This window comes from Branchiostoma floridae, chromosome 2 (assembly GCF_000003815.2).
Source record: "Branchiostoma floridae strain S238N-H82 chromosome 2, Bfl_VNyyK, whole genome shotgun sequence".
Taxonomy (NCBI): domain Eukaryota; kingdom Metazoa; phylum Chordata; class Leptocardii; order Amphioxiformes; family Branchiostomatidae; genus Branchiostoma; species Branchiostoma floridae.
In genome coordinates, this window is record NC_049980.1 from 31,873,268 (window position 1) to 31,900,318 (window position 27,051).

General features: G+C 42.0%; 3 protein-coding genes across 3 annotated transcripts in view; 2 read left to right on the forward strand and 1 right to left on the reverse strand.

Annotated features, from left to right (window-relative positions):
- Nucleotides 1–1,535, forward strand: part of LOC118407429 — a 3,982-nt gene extending 2,447 nt beyond the window's left edge. The window contains exons 3-4 of the mRNA XM_035807906.1: nucleotides 226–402; nucleotides 973–1,535. Of these exons, the coding sequence (XP_035663799.1) occupies nucleotides 226–402; nucleotides 973–1,124 (329 nt within the window). The 3' untranslated portion in view covers nucleotides 1,125–1,535. The remainder of the gene's footprint in view (nucleotides 1–225; nucleotides 403–972) is intronic.
- A 5,284-nt stretch (nucleotides 1,536–6,819) lies between these two features.
- LOC118407374 (DNA polymerase theta-like) lies at nucleotides 6,820–26,333 on the reverse strand. The gene is made up of 13 exons (XM_035807845.1): nucleotides 26,142–26,333; nucleotides 24,847–24,969; nucleotides 23,191–23,303; nucleotides 22,569–22,746; nucleotides 15,581–15,737; nucleotides 14,066–14,249; nucleotides 12,064–12,267; nucleotides 11,055–11,162; nucleotides 10,247–10,364; nucleotides 9,759–9,943; nucleotides 9,279–9,390; nucleotides 8,684–8,842; nucleotides 6,820–7,010 (listed from the first exon to the last, which is right to left on the reverse strand). The coding sequence occupies exons 3-13, from the start codon at nucleotides 23,281–23,283 to the stop codon at nucleotides 6,835–6,837; spliced, it is 1,674 nt and encodes a 557-aa protein (XP_035663738.1). The 5' UTR covers nucleotides 23,284–23,303; nucleotides 24,847–24,969; nucleotides 26,142–26,333; the 3' UTR covers nucleotides 6,820–6,834.
- On the forward strand, nucleotides 19,551–20,808 carry LOC118407408. Its single transcript, XM_035807887.1, has one exon. It carries the CDS (start codon nucleotides 19,579–19,581, stop codon nucleotides 20,632–20,634), a length of 1,056 nt encoding a protein of 351 aa, XP_035663780.1. The 5' UTR covers nucleotides 19,551–19,578; the 3' UTR covers nucleotides 20,635–20,808.
- Nucleotides 26,334–27,051: the final 718 nt, after the last annotated feature.

Here is a 27,051-nt window from a genome sequence, read left to right on the forward strand (position 1 = left end):
GGGTCTGGTATCCAGCCTAATTATCTTACAATTTGCGTTTACGTTTGCGCCCCGTTCCTCTCCAGGAAGCTGGCATGGGTTCTTCACCGATGACCGTGCCTACCCGGGCCGACCTACCGGGCAGCAGTGGAAGCTGGACGGCATATCTTATCTAACCTTTATCAACATATATTAAAATCTGCTTTTGAAACATTTGTGAAACGTTTGGATCCCGTTCCTCTGCAGGCAGCTGGCATGGGTTCTTCACGGATGACCGCGCCTACCCGGGCCGGCCCGCCGGGCAGCAGTGGAAGCTGGACGTGCATCTGGCCTTCGTGATCCACAGCAGCGACTACAGGAGCTTCTTCGGCTTCGGTACGGACGAGATCGGCGAGTTTCAGTTCACGGAGGGGAGAGTTAGAGGTTTGTTTGAACCTTTATTTATTCATAAGAAGCTCAAATTGGCCAGTAGGCCGCTTTTTATGGAGGTCATGAGGTAGGTAAAGGTCAGATAGAACATAACAGAGATTATTATTACAGATTACATTGAGTCCTAATAAATCTATCAACCTAGTGAGTGGCGATGTTATTTTCAATGAAAAATTGAGCAACGTTGAAAACCTACTTAATTCAATACTATTTGGTAAAGACATTATTTGCAAATTCGAGTATAAATGTGGTATAAGGGAAACATTCTTTGTTTCGAAATTAATATGCTCTGAGAAGTCTATTGCCTGTGTTACCGTGATCCTTTAAGTGAAAGAATGAATGTCTTATGTATGTTAATATAGATTTCTAAACGATGTTATATGCTCCAAACTTAAATTTGTTCTGCTGAATACTGCGGAAGTTGACTTCTTTGATCCAGCTCCGAAGGAAATAATCACCCGACTGTGAGCATCAAACATAACCACAACTTGAGCAAGCAACTTTCCAACATTCTGCATCAGCTTTCTTTGTTTGTTTGTTTACATTATGTTCTATTTTATACAGCTGGGGCAGTGTCCTACTTCAAGCAGTATTCCACACACACAGTGACGTACCACGGACAGCAGAGAGGACACATGATGTCAGGGAGGTGGTTTCTTACAGACTTTCCGTGGGTCCAGGGAGGATGGTCACTTTGGCCTCACGTTCAGAACTAACTGTGGGAGGAAGACTCGCCCTCTCGTGTCAAGCAGCCACCAGCCAATCACGTCGCAGGTTATGACCAGGAGGCAACGTCATTGGTCAACGTCAACAACTTCAATAACAGGAGAGGGAGTATCTGATTGGCTGACGGCTGCCCATCGCTAATGCAGCGAGAAGAACAGATCTTGGGCCAGTACTCCAGGATAGTCACTTGATACATACAACTTACAAGTGGCGGGCATTTCATGAGGGTTTGGTTGGGAGCTAGTAGTAGCTGTCATTCCTTTAACTGGCGTTTAAAAGAAATCACGGCCACTTCTAGTCCCCAAGCAAAATCTCTGATGCTTGGAGAATAGACATGAGAGGATGGGATAAGAAGTGTAAACTTTTACCATATAATATAATTATATTTTGCTATCAAATGCAAAAAACTAGAGTTCCACGAACACATACCTTTGCCAAATAAACCAGGTTTGTTATGTCGAATGATGTCTGTAGACATAGATGTGCTACTCATTACATTTTATTTCATATGCCCGGAGTTGGTTCATAACAATTCGCCATTGCTTATACAAATTAGATCCCTATTTACATAATGATAGTAAATTGTATCAAGCATCACTTAAGCTATCAGCATACCAAAAATCATGATGATCCTTTCATCCCTTCTTGACTTATTCTCTTTCAAAGTAGGAAACTAAACCGGCTCCTGCAGTTCAAGAAAAGACGTTACCGGACCCAAACATACACCTCTTAGTTACTCTCTGCCATCTTTCTCAGTTCCATATGTGTCAAGTTTGAAAGTCCTATCACGGAATTCAGTGGATTTATCAACTTTCCGCATTATGCAAATTAGCTGTTAATTTATATGATTAGTATCTCATTATGTACGTTTTTACTTAGTATATCTACATACCAAAAATCATGACGATCCGTCAACATGTTCATATTTTGCCATTAATTATGCAAATGAGATCATCATCTGCATAATTAATATGTATAGATATTTCTTTCTTTCTTAGCTACAAATGTGACAAGTTTGAAAGTCCTATAAAGGAATGCAGTGGATTAACAAACTTTCCTCATTAATTATGCAATTTAGCTGTCGATTTGCATAATTAGAATTCCATCATGTAAGTCTTCCCTTTGGCAATCTACATACCAAAAATCATGACGATCCGTCAACACGTTTATATTTTCTCATTAATTATGCAAATGAGGTCATTTGCATAATTAATATGCATTGATATTTCTCTCTTTCTCATCTATATATGTGACAAGTTTGAAAGTCCTATGATGAAATGCAGTGGATTTATAAACTTTCCTCATTAATTATGTAAATTAGTTCCTAATTTGCATATTTATAATTTCATAATGTACTTTGTTACTTGGGCTATCTACATACCAAAAATCGTGATGATCCATCAAGACGTTCTCGAGGTATTCTCGTCCAAAGTTTGAAAGGAAATTGGCGACTGCAGTTCCAAACAAGCCGCTAGGGGGTCCAAACTCACAGCACTTACTCTCTGCCCCAAGGGCTATCTACCACTCAAAAATCATAACCACAGCATGTCCAGAACACGAGATATAAAAAATTGAGGTTCTGCTGCAGTACCTTAGCAAGCCGCTAGGGGGCCCATTATCAAACTTGACCTTCCTTTTCCCGACCTCTACCCACCTACCAAATATCATTGGGATCCATCAAAGGCTTCTCGAGTTATTCTCTTTCAAAGTCTTTAAATACACCCCTTATACTCTCTTTCCTCTTTCTCAGTTACATGTGTGACAACGTTGAAACTACTATAATGGAATGCAGTGGATTTATGAACTTTTCATAATCAATTATGCAAATTAACTGTTAATTTGCATAATAAGTATCACATTGTGTAAGTCTTCACTTAGGCTATCTACATGCCAAAAATCGTGACGATCCGTCAACACGTTGAACTTCATATTTTGTCATTAATTATGTAAATGAGGTTGTCATTTGCATGATTAATATGTATTGCCATTTCTCTCCTCTCAGCTACATATGTGACAAGTTTCAAAGTCCTATCATGGAATGTAGTGGATTTATAAACTTTCCTCATTAATTATACAAATTATCTGTTGATTTGCATAATTGGTATCTCATTATGTAGGTCTTCACTTACGCTACCTACATACCAAAAAACATGATGATCCGTCAACATGTTCAAATTTTCTCATTAATTATGCAAATGAGGTCATCATTTGCATAATTGATAGCTATTGACATTTCTCTCCTTCTCAGCTACATATGTGACAAGTTTGAAAGTCCTATCATGGAATGCAATTGATTTATAAACTCTCCTCATTAATTATGCAAATTAGCTGTTGATTTACATAATTAGTATTCAATTATGTAAGTCAACACTCATTCTATCTACATACCAAAAATCATGAAGATCCGTCAACACGTTCTCGAGTTATTCTCGTCCAAAGTTTGAAAGGAAACCGGCGCCTGCAGTACCAAAAAAGCCGCTAGGGGGCCCAAACTCACAGCACATACTCTCTGCCCCGTGGGCTATCTACCACCCATAAATCATGACCACAGCATGTCCAGAACACGAGATATAAAAAATTGAGTTTCCGCTGCAGAACCTTAGCAAGCCGCTAGGGGGCCCATTATCGAACTTGACCTTCGTTTTCCCGACCCCTACCCACCTACCAAATATTATCGGGATCCATCCAAGGCTTCTTGAGTTATGCTGTTAACACACACACACACACACACAGACCCACAAGCCCAAAACATAACCTTAGCCATTCTGGCAAAGGTAATGAGAGAGCTTAGATATGTATCTCAATATTGTTGCACATTTTTGACTAGATTGCACTATGCTAGAAATGAATTCTAAAGGACCCTTGGAAGTGTTCCTTGCTCTATAAATTATACCTCTATGTATTTTACATGTTACACTGTGGTGTTATGTTTAAGATCAATTGATGTTGTGCCGAGATGGAGAAGAAATTAAGATACAAGATAGAACAGGCAGTAGAGTTTAGGACAGCATGTTGCTACCAGTATCCAGGGATATTCAGTATGGGTTTAACATTACAGATAGAATACAAATGTATTTGTTTCTTACGAATTTTCATGATACCTGATTTTCACCCCGTCATATACATTGGATTTCTTTTACTTTTATGAGATCTACCAAGCGACAGAACATACTAGTAGTATACACAAGGCTTATCAGTTATGAATGACAAAAATGTCTGGTTGCAATAAGTTTGTATAATATTAAGTGTTACCAGTATATAGGTTGTATAAAGTACTGACTGTGAAGTACTATTTTGTGAATATGAAATGATACACATGTACAAATGTAGACAAATAGCCTTTATAATATATGACAGGTGTGAGCAACAATTTTGGGGGATTTATCAACAACTGACTTATTTTGTTTCCAAGCAAGAACTTAGTTAGACCCAGCATCAGTAACGTGCAAAACTGGTGGAAGTCTTAATCTGTTGCATTTGGTTGGTTCAAGGAGTCGTTGGTTGAATGTACAATGTGTTGCTCTATCTGGTCAATAAATCAAACTTGAACACATTATTCCGCTTTCTTATTTCCAGATATACATATAGCGCTGTAGTAACACTGATTTCCTCAAAATCAACTGCCCACAACATAGCCAACCGAAACATTGATAAATTAAAAAATCCTACCTAAATTGTGCAAATTAGCTCCTGTTAATAGCATTTATGTCCAGGTAGTAATCAAAGCAATAACACTTGACAGTAACCAATGCACTGTAGTTGGAGTCTTATCTGCCATTATCATATTGCCAGGCGCCGCGGACCAATCAGAAGGCCCTTTCCACGTTGGTTATGACGCCGTAACACAAAGACTCCCGCCAGCCCGGCATGTATCGCCCTTCTGATTGGTCAGAATGAATAGATGCAAATCGACACCGGTGCCGATGTCGATTCATTCTGACCAATCAGAAGGAGCGATACACACAGGATATGAAGGCATTGGCCAATTAAAAGGAGCGAAACATATGCCAGAGCAGAGGGAATAAGTACAGACTGCAAGAAGGGGGGAATGGCTCCTAAAGAGCCAAAGACTACAATGTTTTGAATATTTTCTGTGGAAATTTTGGTTTCAAAATGCAATCTGTAATCTCCTTACAAATGTATGTACCAAAGAACAAATGTGAATTTTCAGAAATTCGACAAAGGAATTCACACGTATAGTACCAAGGGATCTATGCGTCATACAGGAGTTTGCAAGTTTGGTTCGCTTCGCTCACTTGGTGGTTTTATTCGGAGGTTATAGCAAAGGACCAGGCGTTATGACACCATATACACCTTGGGGCGGGTCATTAACCCTTAATTCAACAGCTGTTGTGCCAATTAAGTCGCGAGACAAACCCAACATCTGCTTCGAGAAATTCTAATCAACACAGACCCACAAAAGACAACGACCGTTCCACATTCCACGAAGATAGGGTGATTGGTGCATTCTATGTTCTGAATTTGGTAAATTCTATGCTCAAATTCTATGTAACAAGTAGCCACTGCCTTGATTTAACACAGAGTGTTGACAGTATACATGTATAAGCTAACAAGTGCATGTATTTCCTTCTGAATCAGTTGTTATCCTTTTAAAAGACAATATCAGAGCAGCAAATATTGTATACACCATAAGCTACATTTGGAGTTTTAAAAATTCCTAACTGGAGGTGCCCTAACATAACAATTACATGCTTTTTCACGCAGTCCAAGTGATGGCACTCCATTGCTAGTTGCCAGAGAGTGGTCAGGTTTTGATGGATAAACATAATATTCATCTGAAGAACATAGTATTATTTGGATAAGAATTGCATTGAATCTCTTTCAGTTCAAGCGGCAAACTGTGTGAGATGTTTTCATAAATGCATATTCCCCCCCCCCCACATGCCCCATTAAAACCGCAAGTTTTCACCTTGTTTTTTTTTCATAAAACAATGACACATTTACAAAATACTGAATATCAAATATTCATTACACTGATCATTTAAATGTCCAGTGTTTTCAGTTGTCCCCATGTGGGTCCCACCTTGACCTTGACCGGTAGCTCTACAGAGAGCTCCATCGCTTTCTCCATCTTATGTTTTACAATCTGTGCCACCTTTTGTTCATCCTCCTCATGAACTTCATAGATCAGCTCATCGTGAAGCTGCAGGATAAGGTAGGCTCCCCTTGGGGGTGAGGATGGCTGTTGGGATCTCCTCTTATCAGTGTCTGCAAGGAAAATTATCAAAGCACAATTGAGAAATATTTACTGGTACATGCTGATTGAATTACCGAATCTGTTTTTTTAAATAATTAGACCATACTGAGTTTGATTATCCTCTGGGCACTGATGCTAGACTGACCAAGACTGTTGAGAATACTCAAAGATTAAAATGTTAGGCAAAAAAGTTACCTTCATTATAAAAACATACGGAATATTTCTGTGCATATACTATCTTCAACGATATACAGAACATAGTAACCAAAATAATGAAATCATTTTTGTTGCTCTTTTTTACATCTTCTTCTTTGCCTTTAGAATTGACTTTGGCATTCTACAACCTTAGTACACATTTTCTGATACTTTTGTTCACAATCTATGGCAAATTTCCGTATTTGCTCTCTTTGCAGCACAATTTTGTTTTGGAATTGAAAATGGATGAAAGAATCAATGTCATCAATAATCAAGTCAGTGTAAGTCTAAAGTAGAAAACAGAAATCAGCAGACAGAACATTGACTATTTGGAACTCCAACCCACCAGCAGCAGCAGCAGTGCTTTCCCCATGTCTGTGGCTCCTCCTAGTGTCAGGAAACTCCTGCTGCAGTCTCTGGTCAATCAATACCATGGCTTTCTTCACCAGGTCAGCAGCAGAACCTGGGGAAAACATTTAAGAGGAAAGAATAGAAACTAACCCTACAGCCAACAGATCTATGAATCCAAATTTCTAGTATCCTCCCTTGAAGGTATGAGTGTTGAGGCCATGTACAGTATCATTTTTACCTGCTGTGTTTGGGTTAGAACATTCAAGAGCTAAAAACAAGCTGGCATTCAGATGTTCAGGTTTTAAGTAGGAGTGAAGTGTATCACCTTGAAACAGTACTACATTTAGATCTGTACTAATCCAGGCGATTGCTGCCTTGGATGAAGATAGCAGAGAGAAATAATTAACTGCAAATGCTAAATTAGTGGAAATTGTTAACCACAAGCAAGGACATTGAAAATGACATAACCTTATATTAATTGGTGTTATTTTCTTGGTAGAATGGATTCACATATGTGCACATATTGTGCACAAAAGTTATCACTAAGTAACACAGTTGCAAGGTAAATTGATTTCATCTTTAAGTTATTGAAATGTCTGATTCTGTGTGCAGTGTTAAGATCTTATCCATGTAGTACTCTGAGTAGGTACCCTAAAATAGATCCGAGCCAAAAAATAAATGACTGCATGGATGCATGTTTGTAGCAGAAGGAATTCCCATTTTGCCAACCGAACTGGTCTCAAAAGCTTGATTGGTAAAAGTTTGTTAAACTTTGTAACTGAAGAATTTATCATGTAAAGTTTGGCAGCCTCGTGCTAGGTCGGAGGTACACAGTTCTGGCTTCTGAGTGGTGCGGTTGTACGCCTCTATCTTTTGACTAATTGTAGTTTGTAATTGCTATATGCTAGTATGGTTTCTGGTCATTGGCAATTTTTTCCAATGATATAGTCAGTAAATGTGCTCAACATGGAATGAATGATATGCTGACAATTCATGTACATGTAGCTTCACTGAAGCGTGAACGTGACCATGTAAAACACGTATTATAACATAGAAGTCTGTATATAGGAAGAAAAAAATGAGACCTTATTAATGGTTGTTTCAATAAGCCTGTTAAGCTGGTTGCCTTAAGCTTGTTAAAGTGCAAGATAAACATGTGCTTTAATAAAAGCTGGCATTTTGCCAAGGTTTGCATGTGAACGTTTTTTCTAGTTATTACAGTCATATAAATAGAAACAGAGTAACTAAACCTGATATGGTCGCATGCAGAGATTCACAAATATGCAAATGAGGTATGTCCAGGAATATAAAAGTGAATATGTTTAGTGAAACTTTTTGTCATACAGTATGCAATTATTTTCGAGACAATCAGTTTCTTCTCGTGTAATTATGTGATATAAATGTTTTATGGGCATCTTAAGAGATGTTAGAATGACATATAAGCAGAGACATGACATGACATTACATATTACATGTTGTTCGTTCATTCAAATATTCCAACAGCGGAAAAATGTTCTGGTCAAAAGACAAAAGTATTGTTTACTAGTAGTACTTCAATGAATGTAAAAAAAAAAGAAAGTTGAAAAAATTTCCTGGCCACGGAATCGAGCCCGGAGCGTTGGTTTACAACGCGTAAACTTTACCACTGGCCTAGTTCTAACTTGTTGTTGAAAGACTTTTCTTAACAGGGTTACAAATGTAAGACATAGATTGGACAGGTCCGTTCATTCCAACATCTGAACATCACAACGGCGATTACTCTGGCGACAAGTGTGATCTGCTCACCTTGTATTGTAGTGTTGAACGCCTGCCTCTCTGCTTGGCTGAGTTTATAATAATCCTCCCCATTGATGTCTGGGAGGTACCGCCTGCGTTCTGCCATCGTCTGAACATACCCGTTCCTCTTACACTGGTCCACTGTAGTTTGGCGGTATCGCTGTATGCCTAACCAGTCAACATAGGAACAGAGATGAACTGGATTGATCATAGACGTGCATTGTCTGTCTTTAAATTTATCAGTCTGTGAACACAATCATTAAATTTAACAAATTCACAAAGGACTGGTATGCAAGACAGTTCTTACGTTAACAATGAAAAATCAGTTAATTGAAAAATTGTAAAATCTGAGCTTTGTAAATTTGATACCAGTCCTCCGTCATTTTGAATGGCATCCTGCCTTCACCCTTGATGCTGCCATACAAACCTAAGCATCCTGTTGTAGCAATCAATTCTGTTATCAGTCCTGGATAGTCTGTGTAATAAAAACTCTGCTGTCTGAGGCTCCCTTATCCCTGCAGATTGGGTCCGGCAGATGTTGGACATGCTGCAATAAGCAGGATTTAATCGGCTAAGTTTTAGATAATTTAGATACCGAACCCACCTGTGTAACTGGATTTGAAGGTCTCTATACGCCGCTTTCCCTCCTCTTTGCTCACTCCCAGCTTTTCTCCAAGGGTCTTGGGTCCCATCCCATAGATGATACCGTAATAGAGCTGCAAAACATGTGCACAACAGCAACAAACCAGTGAGATGGGCAAAGGTTGTCTAATGTGCTGAATTGAAGTCAAACCTGTTTGGAATTAAATTCTTGGTTGGGAGAAACATGTTTGTCTCCATAGTTTTGAGCAGCAACTAAATAGAGAAGACTTACATAAATGGGCACTTCTATTTCTTTATACATCTTGGCATATTACAAACAAGGATTATATTCTGCATTTACATCTCAATAAAGGTTAGACATCCAGGTAAAAAGATACCCCAAAAAGCTGTAACTCAAGCAACTGGAAGTCAAAATAATATCCATTAGTTTGGCATATTCCACAATTGCTAGCACATGTACAGTCAGGTCTGTGATTCCAACCTGTTTGGCTTGTTGTCTGAGTTTATCACTGACATGCTCCACAGCCACACCCTTCCACTGACTGGCAATGGCCTTGAAGACGTCCTGTCCACTGTTCAGCGCCTGGGTCAGCTTGGAATCCTTGGAAAGGTGTGCCATGATCCTCACCTCTAGCTGAGAGTAGTCAGCAGCAAGAATCACTCCTCCTGTTGATTGAAATAAAAAGCAAAGAGAAGAGAACAGAATATCATCAGAGGCTGCAGAAAATGTCACTAATGGCGTCAGCTTGGCGTAAATAAAAGGTGATCAGCCCAGACCCGGGAGGTCCTCGTTTTGAATCCCCTGGCTTGGCCCATTGATACTGTGCCCTTGCATTGGGAAAGACACTTAAGATGACTCACCTTACTTAACTTTGCTAAAAAGGAGTAGCTACAAAAATCTCATAAGTTACATCAGTGATGACAATTTTATTGGGGCACCAGTACTTGGTATTTACCTCACACACATACCTTTGAAGGGAATGAAGGCATGCCTCATACAAACTTTCCTCTTGGACATTGTTTCCTCACCAGCTGCAGGTGGACCATCCTCATTGTTGGTGTCGGTGGGCATCTCTATCTCGAACTCCTATGACAGAAAAGGAACAGCTAGATACATTGAACGGTATGGTATGCAGGGCTCGAAATACTTTTTCCTGCATACCTGAACTGGTGCAGGGAACATTGAAAATTACCTGCACCAGACAAATTATACCTGCACCACTCTGAATTTAGATATTAATAGATCATACTAAAATTGTTCAATAACAATTGCTAATTTTTTTCCTTTTATACAGCATATTACTTAATAGGTGGAAGTGGTAACATTCAATGCAGCTAATAACAATCCACATACACCTACATCATATGACATTTATGTATAAAACCCAGTACATGGACCAGTGCAGGTTAGGTGCAGGTAGACATCAGAAATACCTGGACAGCTTCAATTTTACCTGCACTAACGTGCATATGCAGGTAGTATTTCGAGCCCTGGTATGTGTCTTTCTATAGTACACTAACTTGTCTTGATAGAAATATGTGATAATGAAAATGGTCTCTCTTTTGACATGTTTGTAGCCATTAAAAATCTGGTGCAAAGAATTCATCAACAGCGGGTAACAGTTTTAAGAACATCTTGCTTCTTAGCCAAATCTTTCAATGCAGGAAGATCATGATACATTTATCTTTTTTGTGACATTGCTATCAGTATTACAGACATGAGAAATCTAATGAATCATTGTACCAGCACCAATATACCAATATTCATAGTTTGTACCTTTGGAATGAACTGCAAGTTTGGGTCGTGGAAGGCCACCCTGCCTGTGGCTGTGTGAAGGTTACAGGTGCTGTAGATCCTGTCCATGTTTAACCTGGGGTTGTACACCTATCAAACACAGCAATACAGCAGTTTCAGCTGCGGTGGCAGCAAATTTATATTGCTGACAAATTTTAAGCACATTGAGCGCCAAAGGCGCGACGCATCACACCGGAAGCGTGACAATGCTAGGGGGGTCCGGGGGCATACTCCACCAGGAAAATTTTGAAATCTTTACCCTCTAAAATAATTAAGTTACTGAGGGCACAAGCCATTGCATTAGGTACTATTTTTTTTAAACCTGGACCCTATGAAACGCCATTTCCTGCATATTGAGGGACACATTTTGCTGGCACTGACTTAGCTTAATCTAATGACGATTTCTGTTAGAGGAAAAGGTTTTTCATGGCGATGATCTGATGGGCCCCCAACATATTTTCACTATGTCGTTGTGAGCACCAAAGTTGCAAGGCGTCACAAGGCAGGTTTACAGAAATTCTGATATTTAAATTGCTATGTGTGAAAAAGGTAGTGAAGAGGGCGACGCTTCTGCAACATATTTTCACCATGTCCATCTCCAATGGACAGGAGGTCTGAAGAAATTTTGAAATCTGAACCCCTCAAAACATCATTTGCTGCATTTTCAAAGGCAAATCTAGACTAGCTACGTTTAATGGAATTTCTATTAAACTAAGTGAAAAAACACAAAAGAGTTTCAGCTTGCTTTTTGAGGGGGCGATGCCCATCCAACATATTTTTTTGGAGGAAGGGGCAGCACCTGGGCATGCCACTGACTGAGTTTATACACACTTGATATATGAAGACCCCAGCAATTCAATTTACACTAGAAGCATGTTTAACTTATACAAAAGCCACATTTTTAAGGATCAGCATGCCATCTGACAATTACGTAAAAAAGTAACATTTAATTTTTCTGACATGCATGTACTAGTTAACCTGAATATCTCACATTCTTCTTCTGTAGTGGGGTCACTTTATTCAGTAAGTTAGAAATGTGCTTCCACTTCAGAATCACCCCAGGGAGAGGATGGAGAGGATGAGACGTCTTCAGCTTCTCCAGAACACCCTTTCTAGATGTACTGAGACGTTCCTGGGGTTGGGAGTTTGTTGAAGGGTCTTCATTGATCTCCAGCTTTTTTTCCTCATAAAGAACCTATTAGTAAATAAAACATGATTAGAAGATTTGCACCTCAGTGTGAAGGTGTAACATTTTAGGCTCCGGGTTGGAGTTCAAATCTGACTGGAGTTGGCAGAAGGGTGCTGTGATAGGCTGGAAGTGCGCAGTCCCTAACTAATACTCCCTATTGCTTGGTGATCGTTAATGGGAGGTGCCATAAGATGGTACACGCCCTAAGATGGTATGACTTTTTTTTCGATCCTATTAATATGCACAAGTACGCCATGTTTGTTGCCACTGACTTTGCTGATTAGAAACTTTAAGGTAAATAAACGAAGTCCATGCACACAGTTGATTTTTGCATAAAAAATTTTTTTAATCAGGTTGTTAATAAAAACAGAATTTTCACAACAATGTTGGTACCCCGAATCAGTGTGCTCACCTGTTTCTAGGTATTTGCGGATCGTGTCCCTAAATATACAACCTGTACAAAACAGCCACAAAACTGTCATACACATAAGAAATAAAGCTTCACAAAACACTACAAATATGGGTCTTCAAATGTTGAGTAGGAGACCGACAATAGAAAAACAACATAAGCACCACCAACGTTGTTTTCCCTAGGGAGTGTGACCCTGAAGGGGCGAATGCTTCAAAGATCTTTTACACTCTAACAAATGATTTGTACCGTCTATAACAATGAAACATCTCAGAGTGATGTCGAATATATTTCCCAATATGTACACAGAGTTTTGGTGATGTTGGCAGTTTCGTTTCTCGTAATGATTTTGTTAGTCGGGCTGCCGCATTCAGTGCATTCAGCCCATTTCCCATGAAAACACGACCTGAATTGTGCTGGATACAGCCCTCCTCGCATAAGATGAGAAGTACACACAATCACAATTTTACTGTCAAAAAAATGAAATATCAGAGAATTTGATTCCTAGTTCTGTTTACTTAAATTCATCACCAAGTTCTGAAGAGAGCAAAATTACAAAAGTGCACCAAGTTAGGTCACTCTATCCAACATAGCACAAAATTGGAAGGTACAGTATATTCACGAAAACATCTCACAGTGTGCCGCTTGTAGCACGGCGGATGAAGGGTTCATGAACTGTATGAATGTATTTCTTATCCAAGTGCAATGTATGTTGATTCTTGATAAAAAAATAATTCAAAACTTGACCACTCTCTGACAACTAGCGATGGAGTGCATGAGTTTGAGCATGTGAAAATGCGTGCCAGGTTAGGGCACCTCCAGTTATAGCTAAACATAGATTTCCTGAAAAGCCTGCAGGTTGTATTATTTTTGTGCGAGGAGTAGTTAATCGGCCAGTGAAACCATTTTTCTATTAGTCTGCTGCAACAGTGATGTGTTTTTTTTTCGCCCAATGACCCAAATAGCAGCATTTTTCATGCGCTTTCGATGACACAAAGAGACTGCAAAAAAAGTTATGCCAAGGATTTTTAAAATTTTCATTTTTCACAAATATGAAGAATCTAGCTTTTCTACTGCGTAGGCTGTTATCCTGGGAAAATTTGTTTTTTCTAAGCAGCTTTGATAAAAAAAGTGTTAAAAAATTATACTTTTCAGGTCCAAAATAAAAATTTCACTAATGTATATATTCTACCCAAAGTAACAGACAGTACCAATAAGTTTCTCAGAAAGAAGCAGGAAACGGTTTTCCACCATATTGATTAAGTTTTGCGTATGCGCGTCCTTCGTTTCTTAGCAGAGCTGTAGCCCTCAGCCTGAGGGAGTCTACGAACCTATGAATCGTAAAATAAACTCCGGTTCGGGACCTTTATGTGAAGGTGTAACAGGTACAGGTACCTTGTCAACAGCTTTTGTACTATTCAGTGCAAAAGTGTGTCCAGCCAGCTTGTGGGCCCGCTCCTCCAACATCCTGAGTCTGTCCTTCATGACCTGACACTGGGTCTCACACTCCTCTGGGTTGAACCCGGCCCCATTCAACTCCAAACGGGCCAGGGCCACCAGGGACGGCATCTCCACATTCCTGCAGATTACATACATGGACATGGACTAGCATACTATACATTACTGCACGAAATCCAAACTGAACTGATGTATACCTTAAAGTATGCATAAAGATTGTGTGTTTTCATCGAAGATGAAAAAACTCAATCTTTACACAAGCTTTAAAATACTGCATTTAATGCATTGCATGTACAAATATATTGCAGTTACTTTTACTGTAATAACATTACTGTATTGCTTTACCATGATCTGCAACTGCATCTCTAACACCCATTATCATAATACCGCCACGTTTACGACAATATTTCTAGCCATACTGATTTGACAAATTGTCAACGCATCATTTTCTCCAGTTACATGTTGCTCTTACGGCTTACCTCTGACACTTCTTCTGTGTAACTTTTTTGTCTTCTTTGTCCTTCTAAAAGCGTAATATCGTAATTGTAACACACCGCGGAATTGCACGGGGAACGGGCGCGTGGTTGGGAGGAGATTTCATAATACCGCCAGAAAGAAACACGGCACAATTAACTGCCGGTTTGTACCTTTATACATACTCTTTTGTTTCTTCCTTTTCTGTTAGTAATTGCATAAAATGTAAACCTGCATAGGCATACAAAAAGTCATGAGAAAACGGACGTATACTGACAAGAATTATCATTTTATTTTGGTCCGTCACAACCGATATGACGTAAAACTTTACTACTTGCGTAGATATAAAAATGGCGGGAAAATGGCGCTGTACGTTCAATTTTGCCCGTTCAGCCGTAGTGCGGGCTATCATGCAACGGTTCTTCACACTTTTACACGAGTTGTAGGTCACCAACAGAAATTCAAGATTGCTGTTGAATTATGCTCGTCTTGTGCCATGTGCACGTGTGATTATTATCTACAAATCCGGCGCTGAATGTGACAATGTGTTCGTCCCACGGCGAGCTCGCCTGCCCCGAAAAAGAACTGAAAACGTTTGGCCTTGTTGTTTTCGAATGCTTTGTTATCGATGCTTTGTAAATGATGTATTGGACACCTAGATGTCTGAAGTGTGCATACCTCAGAAATAAGTATTATTGCATGATTGTGTAGATCTCTTTAAATTCCATTATTTTTAATCTGGCGGTATAAGTCTTACTGGCGGTATTATGCCAATGCATGTTACTGGTCCATGTTTGTTTGTTCAGTATTTGTAACTGTCCAACAGCGCAATGTAGCACTTTCAGTGGCATGCTGTGATAGGGCCTTGATATACGTTAGCATTGCTTACTTAAGTTAACTTTGGTATGTGCCTGTCTTTGACAACTTTAATTCATCGCATTTGCAGACACCATGGATGAATTTCCAAATAGTCCTCACCTGAATGCTGTGCTAAGCCCCTGTTCTTCCAGCAGCTTGGAAAGCTTGACCATCAAGTGGAAGGTGAAAACACATTCCAGAGCTGCCCTCGTCTGGCCTGACCCTGCGTTCTGTACTGTCATGGACAGGCTTCCCTCACCAAAACACTCTCGTAATCCTGAAAACAACAAACTTACAGATGATCAAATATAAAAAAATCAATACATCATCCTTACTTAGAGTTGTCTGTTAATTTTATTGTTAAAATTTACCACACCTCCAGGAACGTTACATCATTCATTTCCAGAGGAAATGTACATGTACATGTAATCAATGTACATATAGAATGGATATTTACCTCCATGAAATGTCATGGAAGAACGGCTGGATGGATTAGTTGAATACTTGGTGTGTTGGTGGGGTGTGGTGAAAGCTGGAAGTGATTAGATTTTGGGCCCCCTTAAAGCAGCTTCCCTTGGTACTGCAGCGCAACGTGTTAGAATGGCGCCACCTGGCGTCATTGTGGGGAATTCCACTCCATCCCAGACTGCACCGCGGCTCCAGCGCATGGAGCGGGACTGTAGCGTCAGAAAATCTCAGTGAAAATTCTGTCGACAATCTAGTTCAATTCCATCCCAATCCGGCCTCAAAATGGCATCAGGCGCAGGTAAACGAAAGACAAGGAAGCCTGCAAGGTATCGTGACGACGATGCAGTTGAGGTGGACTCTGCGAGCGCTCTGATAGCGAAGATGACGAGGGAGGTCGAGCGGCTCGAATCCTCTTTGCGGGACGACCTGGCGTCTCTGAGTAACGTCACCTCGGAAGCCGACACCAGCGTCGCATCAACCGTGAAGAGCAGCGAAGACAGTAGCGATGACACAACAAGGCCCTCACTCAAGGAGTTGAGGGAATTGAGCAAGTTGCAACAAAAAGCAGCTCGTCAGCGCCACTGTGACAGCCTGCTCGGCGCCCCGGTCATGCATACCAAAAGCAGAGGTAAGAAGCTCACGAGTGGTCTAACTAGGAAAGCTCATGACAAAGTTGTGCAGGAGGTGGAATGGGCGCACATGCATGTATTTGAGGACCCACCACCAACCCACGAGTCTCTTACTTGGAGCCAGTTTGTGTCGGGGGAGCTCGCTATCATTAATGATCCCCTCACGAAGAAGCATGAGAGAAATGCGAGGATGGCCATGCTGGAAGATTTGATGTTGGACGTGCCGATATACACGTTCCAGGGCATCAAGAATTTCTACAAAACAGTGCTCATTCACGTGGAGCGTGGCATCCTGAAGTTCAAGGACCCACGAGTCCTCGACAAGATTTCCAGGCTCAAGCTGAAATACATGAAGAAGCCGCAGGAGAAATCGCTGCCGAAGCCAAACGCAGGCAAGTCTCCATGTTATAAGTACCAGTACGGTCAATGCTCGCACAATTCTGATCATGACTCCCCGTTCGGGATGAAGCTGCACAAGTGCAAGTTTTGCATAAAGTGGCGTCCAACCCTATCGGCGGACCATCCTGCCTCCTCGTGCCCATTCAACGACAAGGCCAAGCGTGACGCCTTGATGCCCTCTCAACAGAAGAAAGATTGACTAGACCGCCAATTCCCCCCGTCGCCGGGCGATATTGACGGCTCGTCCCCGGCAGGAAGCCATAGTTATCAAGTTTCGTTCAACTCAACAGTTCCCAAAGTAGGTAGGGACAGTTCGTTATTTGTTGCGTGTTCTCCCAAGTTAGTTGACACTTGGACTCAGAACACATGTGATGCATGTTCAGACATTTTTTATCACAACAGTTCTTGCATGATCTCTCCGTCTGACAATTCAAGTTTCACCGACAGTATGTCCTTACAGGACTACACCAATCCTAAATGCATTTATCAGATCAGGGACAGTTCATTTCGGCCTCAGGGCACAGATGTTGACAATATCCATAATAGCCCACTTCCAGTCACGGATGATCTCGGAACTAGCACCGTAGACGATCAATATCATCCCACTGATCTACGTCTTGGTCGTTCGAATGCTGACAGTGACTCTACTCATGTAAATTGCATAGCTGGCCCTTCACGTGGACTGCGCACCTCCGTTTACAGTGCCCCACGGGATGACAAGCGTCACAGCGTCGTAGATCCTCCGGTCATCACTGCGGATCACTTAACTTCTCCGTCACGTGGATTGCGCACATCCCAAATTGCTGATGCCCCGTCGCCGCACGGACCGCGCATCATTGGCAACTCTCCTGACTCACCTGACACTCAGGTGTGCGTCGGTGCCCCACGTGATAGCGAGCTACACAGCATAGTAGATCCTCCGGTCAAGTCTACAGACAAGGCGTGTCATTTACATGAGTTGGTCTACTCGTCCGGTCAATACAACTTCCAAGGACTCCGTATCCCCGTCCAGTCCAATCTCATCATACCGATTTGGAGGGCTGCTTTATCCAATTATCACGATAAGATCATCTGTGACTTTCTCGAGTTCGGCTGGCCGGTCGGGTACGTCAAGCACACCCCTCCCCAGCCTGTCAACACCAATCATCGCTCCGCCCTCCTCTTTTCTTCACACGTCAACGAGTTCCTGAGCAAGGAGATAGGTTACGGGGCGACACATGGCCCATACACCTCCAACCCCTTATTACAGCAATTGATGACTTCTCCACTGCAGACGGTGCCAAAGCGGGACTCCGACAGTCGTCGTGTAGTAGTGGACTTGAGTTTTCCACCTGGTGGGTCGGTAAATGATGGCATTCCCTCCGGTGAATATCTCGGCGAGCAGTTTCTCCTGACTCTACCCAGTTACGCCGCCTTTGAGACCTTGATCCGGCAAAAAGGTCCTGGCTGCATGCTCTTTAAACGAGACCTTAAGCGGGCTTATCGCCAAATTCCGGTCGACCCACATGACTACAACCTGTTAGGCTACACGTGGCAAGGCGAGTTCTATTTCGACAGCTCCCTGACCTTTGGCCTTCGCTCGGCAGCCATGTCGTGTCAGAGAACGACCAACGCAGTCTCCTTCATCTTCACAGAGAAGGGTTTCGCTTGTACCAACTATATTGACGATTTCGGAGGAGCTGAGACACCGGACAAGGCCGAGGCCGCCTTTGAGTCCCTGGGCACAACATTCCAAGAACTAATGGCTTACAGGACTCTGCGGAAAAAGCATGCCCACCTTGTCCATGCATGACCTTCCTGGGCGTAGAGTACAACACGGTTACCATGTCAAAACGGGTTCCAGAGGCGCGCCTCACAACCGCGATGTCAACGCTCAGCGACTGGTCTCTCAAGAGGACGGCTACAAAACAGGAGATACAGTCTTTGGTCGGACAACTTTCCTTCATCACCGCCTGTGTAGCGCAGGGCCGAGTGTTCCTGTCACGCCTTATCAACTCTCTGCGCGGTCTGAAAAGGCATCATCACAGAATTCGGTTGAACACAGAATTCCAGAAGGATATTCAGTGGTGGCTACGGTTCTTGCCACAATACAACGGGATCTCTCTGATTCCAGATCCAACACGTCGGCGCCTTCTCGTACAACCCACGACAGACGCATGCCTCACAGGTTGCGGGGGCACGTTTGGGTCCGAATTCTTCCACACCCAGTTCCCTCCGGACATCCTGCGCGCAGCTCATCCCATACACAGATTGGAGACACTGGCAGTGATTGTTGCTTGCAAGTTGTGGGGACACTTGTGGGCTGGGTGTGCCGTTAACATTGCCTGCGACAACACGCTGACGGTCCAGTTGATACACTCTGGGCGCTCAGTTGACCACTACATGCAAGCCTGCGCCAGAGAACTTGTATACTTGCAGGCACTCAAGGACTTCCACCTAACTGCACATCATATCCCAGGCACGCACAACCGTCTTGCTGATTACCTCAGTCGCTGGCATCTCAGCCAGGAGTTTCCAGCAAAGTTCTTCAGCGAATCCGGGTCCGATTTGTCTCAAGAACGGGTGGTCCTACCTCAGCAATTCGACTTCTCACACACTTGGTAATGTTTGCTGTCGGCTGACATGCCTTCCGCAGAGTTCTCACCACTGCCTACCTCTCTTACAGACTCCCTCTGGCGGACGCTGGAACGGGACACCCTGCACTCACAGCAGCTGGCCTTTGCGCAAGGCACCCACGCCAACCACCAGACACAATTCCGTGCTTATCTCCTGTTCTGCTCGTTCTTCAATCTCCAGCCACTTCCCGCCAGCCCACACCAGCTCGCCTGCTATGCACAGTTCCTCAGTCGCTCCATGAAATCGCCAGCCACCATCTCACATTACCTCTCCGCCGTCAACTTGCTGCACAGGATGCACGGTCTCGCACCTTGTCCTCATTCCACATTCGAGGTCAAACAAACTCTCCGAGGCATCACCAAAACTCTGGCCCACAGACCCAGGGTGCGACACCCCATCACTCCCGAGGTTCTGCTCCGTCTACGACGCCACTTGGACCTCTCCTGTCCGCGGGACCTCGTCGTCTGGTCTGCCATCCTCCTCGGGTTCTTCACATACCTGCGAAAATCCAACCTCGTGCCTCCTTCAACCAACAAGTTCGACCCCACGAAACACCTCGCGCGCCAGAACGTTCTGGTTTTCCACGCCGGCCTTCTGGTAACAGTGGCATGGTCTAAAACCGTGCAGGCCAATGAACGCTCGATCACAATCCCTGTGCTTGCCATTCCCGATCATCCCTTGTGCCCGGTGACCGCGTTTCGCAAGATGTTAGCTGCTCTGCCAGGGCAGCCTACGGACCCAGCCTTCCTACTCCCCAAAACCTCCAAGCAGCGCCAGAACTGTCTCACAACGTCCACGCTCGAAAAATCCTTCGCGTCTCTCATCGCAGCAGCAGGTTTCCCAAAAGGCTTCTTCACTCCGCATGACCTCCGAAGGGGAGGGTACACACTGGCCTTTGAGGCCGGCGTTCCGCGCGAGTTACGCAGGGCTCACGGCGACTGGAGGTCCGACGCAGATCTCCTGTATCTCCAGCTCTCTCTCCGGCAACGTCTTCGTCTACCGGCTGCCATGCGAACCGTCATACAATCAAGGCACGAGCGTGACAACCCACAAATCACGTGAATAACTCAAAATTCCGAATAACTATATACAACAAATCCTTCCATACTCTACACTACCGGTGTTTGGCCCGTGCTTCGCCGGATTGGCCACAGTTTGGTCAATTAAAGACCTCTGCTGCCAAACACCGGTCTCTGACTCCTTACCTGTCTCCATCAAAAACTGAGAGGTGTAATTGTGTTAGAATGGCGCCACCTGGCGTCATTGTGGGGAATTCCACTCCATCCCAGACTGCACCGCGGCTCCAGCGCATGGAGCGGGACTGTAGCGTCAGAAAATCTCACCTCCACCCGCCCAAGCTGGCAAAACACTGAACTCTAGCACAGCTAGCAGACAGACTCTAACAATCACATGACGCTAAAGTTTGTTGTTGTTTCCCAAGAGATTGTTACACGCAGTAGCATAGTCATATGGTTTACCTGGTTTCTAGGCAAGCCAGTAGTATATAGCAGACTTCTTGTATAACTAGTAGTAACCACTTTTACATGTTTCACCTTCTATCTTGGTAGTCATCAATATAGAACATCTGTATTGTTAGGTGTTCGTTATAGCTCTGAGTTCTTTAACTAGAAGTAACCTGTTGCCATGGCTCACTTTGTATCTAGGCTAGTCATCAAGATAACGCAGAAATTTCCGTTAATGTTAATCCTGTTCTAGCTTCTAAGCTCGTATAACCGACAGCAACCCGTTTATATGATCCATTGTATCTAGGATAGCCCGCAGTATAACGTTACAGCAGTATTTCCTAGCAGGCTAGTACACAGTCTAGCTCAGGCACAATCGGATGCCGACCGAATAGGTTAGGTTAGGTTGTTATTAGTGTAGTTTTCCGATATGAAGTTTTGCTAGCAACTCGTTTTAGTCTCAGTTGTTGGCCACAGTTTGGTCAATTAAAGACCTCTGCTGCCAAACACCGGTCTCTGACTCCTTACCTGTCTCCATCAAAAACTGAGAGGTGTAATTTTCCGGTTTTGCTATCTCGTGTTCTGAACAAGCTATGGTCACGAATTTTGAAATGTTAGATACATTTGTAGCTCTTGTTCTCAGGAATAAGTGACATAAGTTTGGGCCCCTAGCGGCCAGTTTTGGGGTAGCAGGGGCATTTTTGTCAAAAACTTCTGAAGAGGATAACTCAAGAAGGGAACAATGGATTTTCATCATTTTTGGTATGTATGTACCCCAGACAATGTTGTACAAAATGAAATACTAATTATGTAAAATAGGAGCACATTTGCATAATTAATGACAATATTCTATCATAGCAATTTTTTCTATGTATCTCTTGTCCCGGACATGATATGGTCTTGACATTTGGGTGGTAGATAGCTTTCAGTGTCATGACAAAGTGGGGCAAGTTTCAGCCTCCTAACATTTCATTTGTGAACTGCAGGGGCGTTTTTGTCAAGACATTCCAATGAGGATAACTGCAGAAAGGATTGACCGATTGGCATCATATTAGGCATGCGGGTACCTTAGGCAAAGATGTTCATAATGATATACATGTTATGCAAATGAGGACTTAATTTGCATAATTAATGAGGAAATTGTATAATTCCATTGTTTTCAATAACTGGACTTCAATAAATGTAACACATGTTAATTATGATAGGTAGAATATAAGCAGATACCAAATATGGTAATGAGGAACTTATTTGCATAATTCACGTAAAAATTGCAAAACCGCTTTATGATCAATAATGGGAATTTTATAATTGTGACATGTGTACGTTAGTCAATGATGAACAACACCATGCATAAATTATGTTAATGTGTTAGTCAATTGCATGAAATTCACGAAAGCTCTAAATTTTCATGGAGGTATGAGGTCACCGAACTCTAGTTCTATTTCTAATTCTACTTGCTAAGGGTATATCAACATTAAAGCCAGAGGTTGATGTCAATCACCATTCCTATATATACACAGGGTGTAAACTGACCTTGTAGCAAGTCTGACTCTTGAGGTGTGAACTGCCCCTTCACCATTTCATCAAATCTTTTGACCTTTGCATCTGGGTCCAACAACCAATCAGCTACTTTGGGGTCTTGGAAGTTTCCATTCATGGTTATATCACATCCCGCTGCTAGGGCTTTGTACTGGGCCTTCAGGTCAAAAACCTGGGAGAAATAAACACTGTTAAATGGAAATGTACAACTGTCCATGATGTCAATCCAGCTTAGCTTACTAGACAGCTAATTTCCTAATGGTTGTGACAAGCATAGTCCCCATGTCAGGATATATAACTCGTTACAACACATGTACTAGTAAAAACTTTAACACAAATAATATTAACCTCTTCCTGATCTTTCACATAACAACTGGATTGATGCAAGCTACTAGCGTTTACATTAACATCAACCAAAACAGTACTACTACATTCTATAAAGCAGCAACCTTGAGAGGATTAGTTTACTTTCAGCTAAAATATCATGATTGTTATAAATGCAATTCAATCTCAGGCTTGTAACCTTATTTACATTGTACAAGTAGCATTACAAATCTGACGATATATAACACCTACAGACTCACACAAACTTTCCAAACTTAAAGTATTTCTCCACCTTAGTTATCTTAGTGGAACTCCTTGAATCAACTTCCATCTCCAAGACTGATTTGATGCTGCAAAGGCGATCTTCCAGAGGGGGAGGGATCATCTCATCAGTAGCATCTTCCTCTGTGTGAATACAGTTACTAAGTTCTTGTGGATGGGGTTTACAGAAAGGACAGATGGACAGCAGAAAGGTGAAAAACAACTGTGCAGTCTGAAAAGAGGATCTGCATGGGGGTTCCTGCCAACACTTACATGTAACACTAAATTCAGCACGGTTGGCAACATTTAACGATGAATTCATGGGGGTTGTCACAATGATTAATGGTAAATTGATGCACTTACTTTAGAATTGACAACATCATGAATGATTCAAGTCAAAGGTGCAACCAATGTAGGAGGTTGCCCACTAAGTTTTTTGAAATGCAAAGTAGCTTATAAACACTGATCTGGTGGCACACGAGGGGCAGAGGGCAATATTTCACATCCATTGTTCATCAATTTCTGGCTTATACTTGAATGTAAGTTCATCTGTAACGGTAGTCAACATTATGTTACAATTTTAAGACCTTACATCCGTACACAAAATAAAACGCTAACCAACAAGCTTTCGATTAGTCCTCTGAGCCTTCTCAAGTTGAAATGACTCAAAGCCTAAGTCACAAGTCCGGAACGGAAGTGTGATGTCAGCAAAGGATCAAATCACTGAGACACTGACTGTGAATTTTGACAAGGTGAAGGTACTTGATTTCGAACAGGATGACTTTCTCAGGGGAGTGAAAGAGGCCATCTACATCAGAGCCCACCAACCTTCCCTCAACCAATACGGGGGGCCGATACTGACTGCCAAGCATCTTTGCCCCTTGGCCGACGTCACAATTCCATTTCGGATGTGTGACTAAGTAGGCTTTGGGTCATTTCAGCTTGATAAGGATCAGAGGACTGATCAAAAGCTTGTTGGTAAGCATTTGTGTACGGATATACAGTCTTAAAATTGTAACATAATTTCTGGCTTATAAATATCAGCAATACATTACAAAGAAATGTTTCGTCTGGATGGGTTTTTCCGCTGTCTGGACTGGGCAGGATGAAAAACATGTACTACTACATTTTATGTAGACATTGTTTCCATCAAAGATCAAGGTCTTAATTCATTTCAATTAATGACGTTAGCAGTTCCAGGAAAAGAAATATACTCATGTCTGGTATTATCTGCTTTAATTTTGTCAAAAATCTCACACATATTGGTAAAAGACTGTAAAGATGGCAGTAAAATTGAAATAAAGATTTCAGCTGCTATACTAGTTTAGAATACATATGACCAGAGCTGTCAGACAAAATTTGAATGAATTGGCTGAAGTTTGCCGGACGCAGCCTTAAGAGCACATAAAATTGATGCTCTGGACAACTCCTAGACATGTAAAGAGACAGTCAGCTGCAGGGACTCAGAAAGACCAGCAAAAGCCACCAGAGAGCCCCTTAAGAATGACACTGTCCTCAATGTAAACAACACAATCCAGGCAGTGAGGGACAGGGATGCTCAGGCAGCCATCATGACTCCAGATCGCAAAGGCTCGACATGAGCAGTTCAGTAACCATGCATGACTGAAAATATGGTGTAAGTTATTTAATTTGAGACAGAATGTACAAGATAGAAGGGAGCCTTTACCTTCCCCAGCATGTTTTTGTAGAGAGATGTAGTGGGCATCCTTCTCTCCCCAGCACACACACACCCCAACTATCACTACTCCTTCTGACTCAAGTGGGATGCCATCCACTTCTGTCTCTGTACCTACATAAAATGGATAGTCAACTATGCATGATTGTTCTTTAATACGTCTTATACTTGTGCTGAAAGCATTACTGAACTAGAGTTCCACGACCCATACCTTCGCCAAATGATTCTAACCTTTACAACTGCTGTATTGATTGTGTTTGTCATTAAGCAAATAAGGTTCTTAATTCCATAAATTATATAACTTGATCATAACCTCCATCAAACAACAGGCATACACAATCTGTGTTAAGAAAGAGGGCTTTTGTCACATTTCTGATAATCTATACAAATGAGGACCTTATTTGTATCATTAGATGCTCACCCATGTTCGACTTCCAAATGCTACAAGTAAGAGGTTCCCGTCGATTACCACAATGATATTATAGCATTTTCTCATTAATTATGCAAATTAGGTCTTTATTTTGCATAGTATATATCTATCATTATTATTCTTTTTCTCAGTTACAAATGTTACGTTACAAATACAATGGTCCTATAATGGAACTGAGCATGTTTAGACGATTTCCTAATTAATTATGCATCTTGCAAAATGTAATTATATCCTTTATTTAGGTCGTAACAAAACAATACACTGTGGCCACTAGGCAGCGAAGCTGGTATCGTGGCCACAGACATATAAATATACAAAATAATATTATATGAAGCATCACTTAAGCTATCTACATACCAAAAATCATGACCATTTGTCAACCTCTTCTTGAGTTATTCCCTTTCAAAGTCTGACACTTAACCTGCCCTGCAGTTCCAAAACAAACCACTAAGGGCCCAAACCTATACCAATTAATCTTGGCATCAAGAGCTGTCTATAGACCACTCAAAAATCATAGCCGCAGTATGTCTGATTGTTCCCAGGTCTCATCGAGACCTTCCCACATACCGAATATCAATACAATCCATGTAAGTGTTCTCGAGTTATGCTGGTCTTTTACATACATACAAACGCTTAACCCAAAACATAACGTTCTTGGCGAAGGTAAAAAAGTTAACATGGCACTCTAGGAGAGTGAGAGATTATAAACTGAAGATCAGAGATACATGTAGTATTGAAATTCCTTTATATACATGTACCACAAATGATTTTCTTACTAATGTGAAATGAATGCAACATACTGTAAGTTGGAGGAAATAACATGAGATGAGATGAGATCTACCTCCTTTCTTCCCACCTTCAGGCTGTGAAGGAAGATCCTCGCATGCCACAGCAATGGCAATGTTTGTCTTTGTCTTCCAATCTTCCACAAATTTGTCAAAACCCTCTTTGTTTGCTGCTTCATCAATCAAATTTCCATGGAAAGAGGGTATGCTGGGACTGGAGGGGCCATCACTTCCTGTGGGGAGAAGGCAACAAAAAAAAACAAGGGTTCAAACATGGAAGAATTGAGGTAAATACTCTTGTTCAATGGAAACAGCAATCATAAAACAGCAGTCTTCAGATCCTGGAAGCTATCAGAAAAGTGCCAACAGTTTATCAAGGGGATCAAAGCATATTGAAAATTGGTCCACTCTACCCTTGTACCAACTGTCAAGTCATTGGCCCAAAATGACACGGATAAATTGATATGAAAATTTCCTCACCTTGAATTCTCACCTTGAAGATCAGCCAGTAGGTACCCTAGACCTTGAGAGTAACCAGGCTGTACCATGTTTACACTGCAGGGATTTGACAGGAGAAGGAGAAGAAGAGTAAGGAGAAGAAAAAAAAGACAGAGTAATTGCAGCAGATAGTATAAATCATGCATGACATGTGCCAGTTCAAGACTAGGCTAGATAAGCACAGGGAGAGGCGCAAGCATGCAGTGTGAACGTGACACAACAGGCTAGGCGGATGCCTTCTTTCCTGTATCAAGATAACACCCCGACCAATCGAATGGGGACATCTCTCACGAATGTGCACACTCCTCTAGAAAAGGGGACGCTTTATGAGGGGACACTCCTCAGGAAATGGTATGGTTATCAGGGAAAGGGGCCGTCCCTCAGACACCCCCGCCGGCCCGTGGAATTGGCCGTTAACCCGACAAACCGCACAGCAGACCATCACTTCTGTTCAGTGTTATAATGGCGGCGTATCGCACGCCC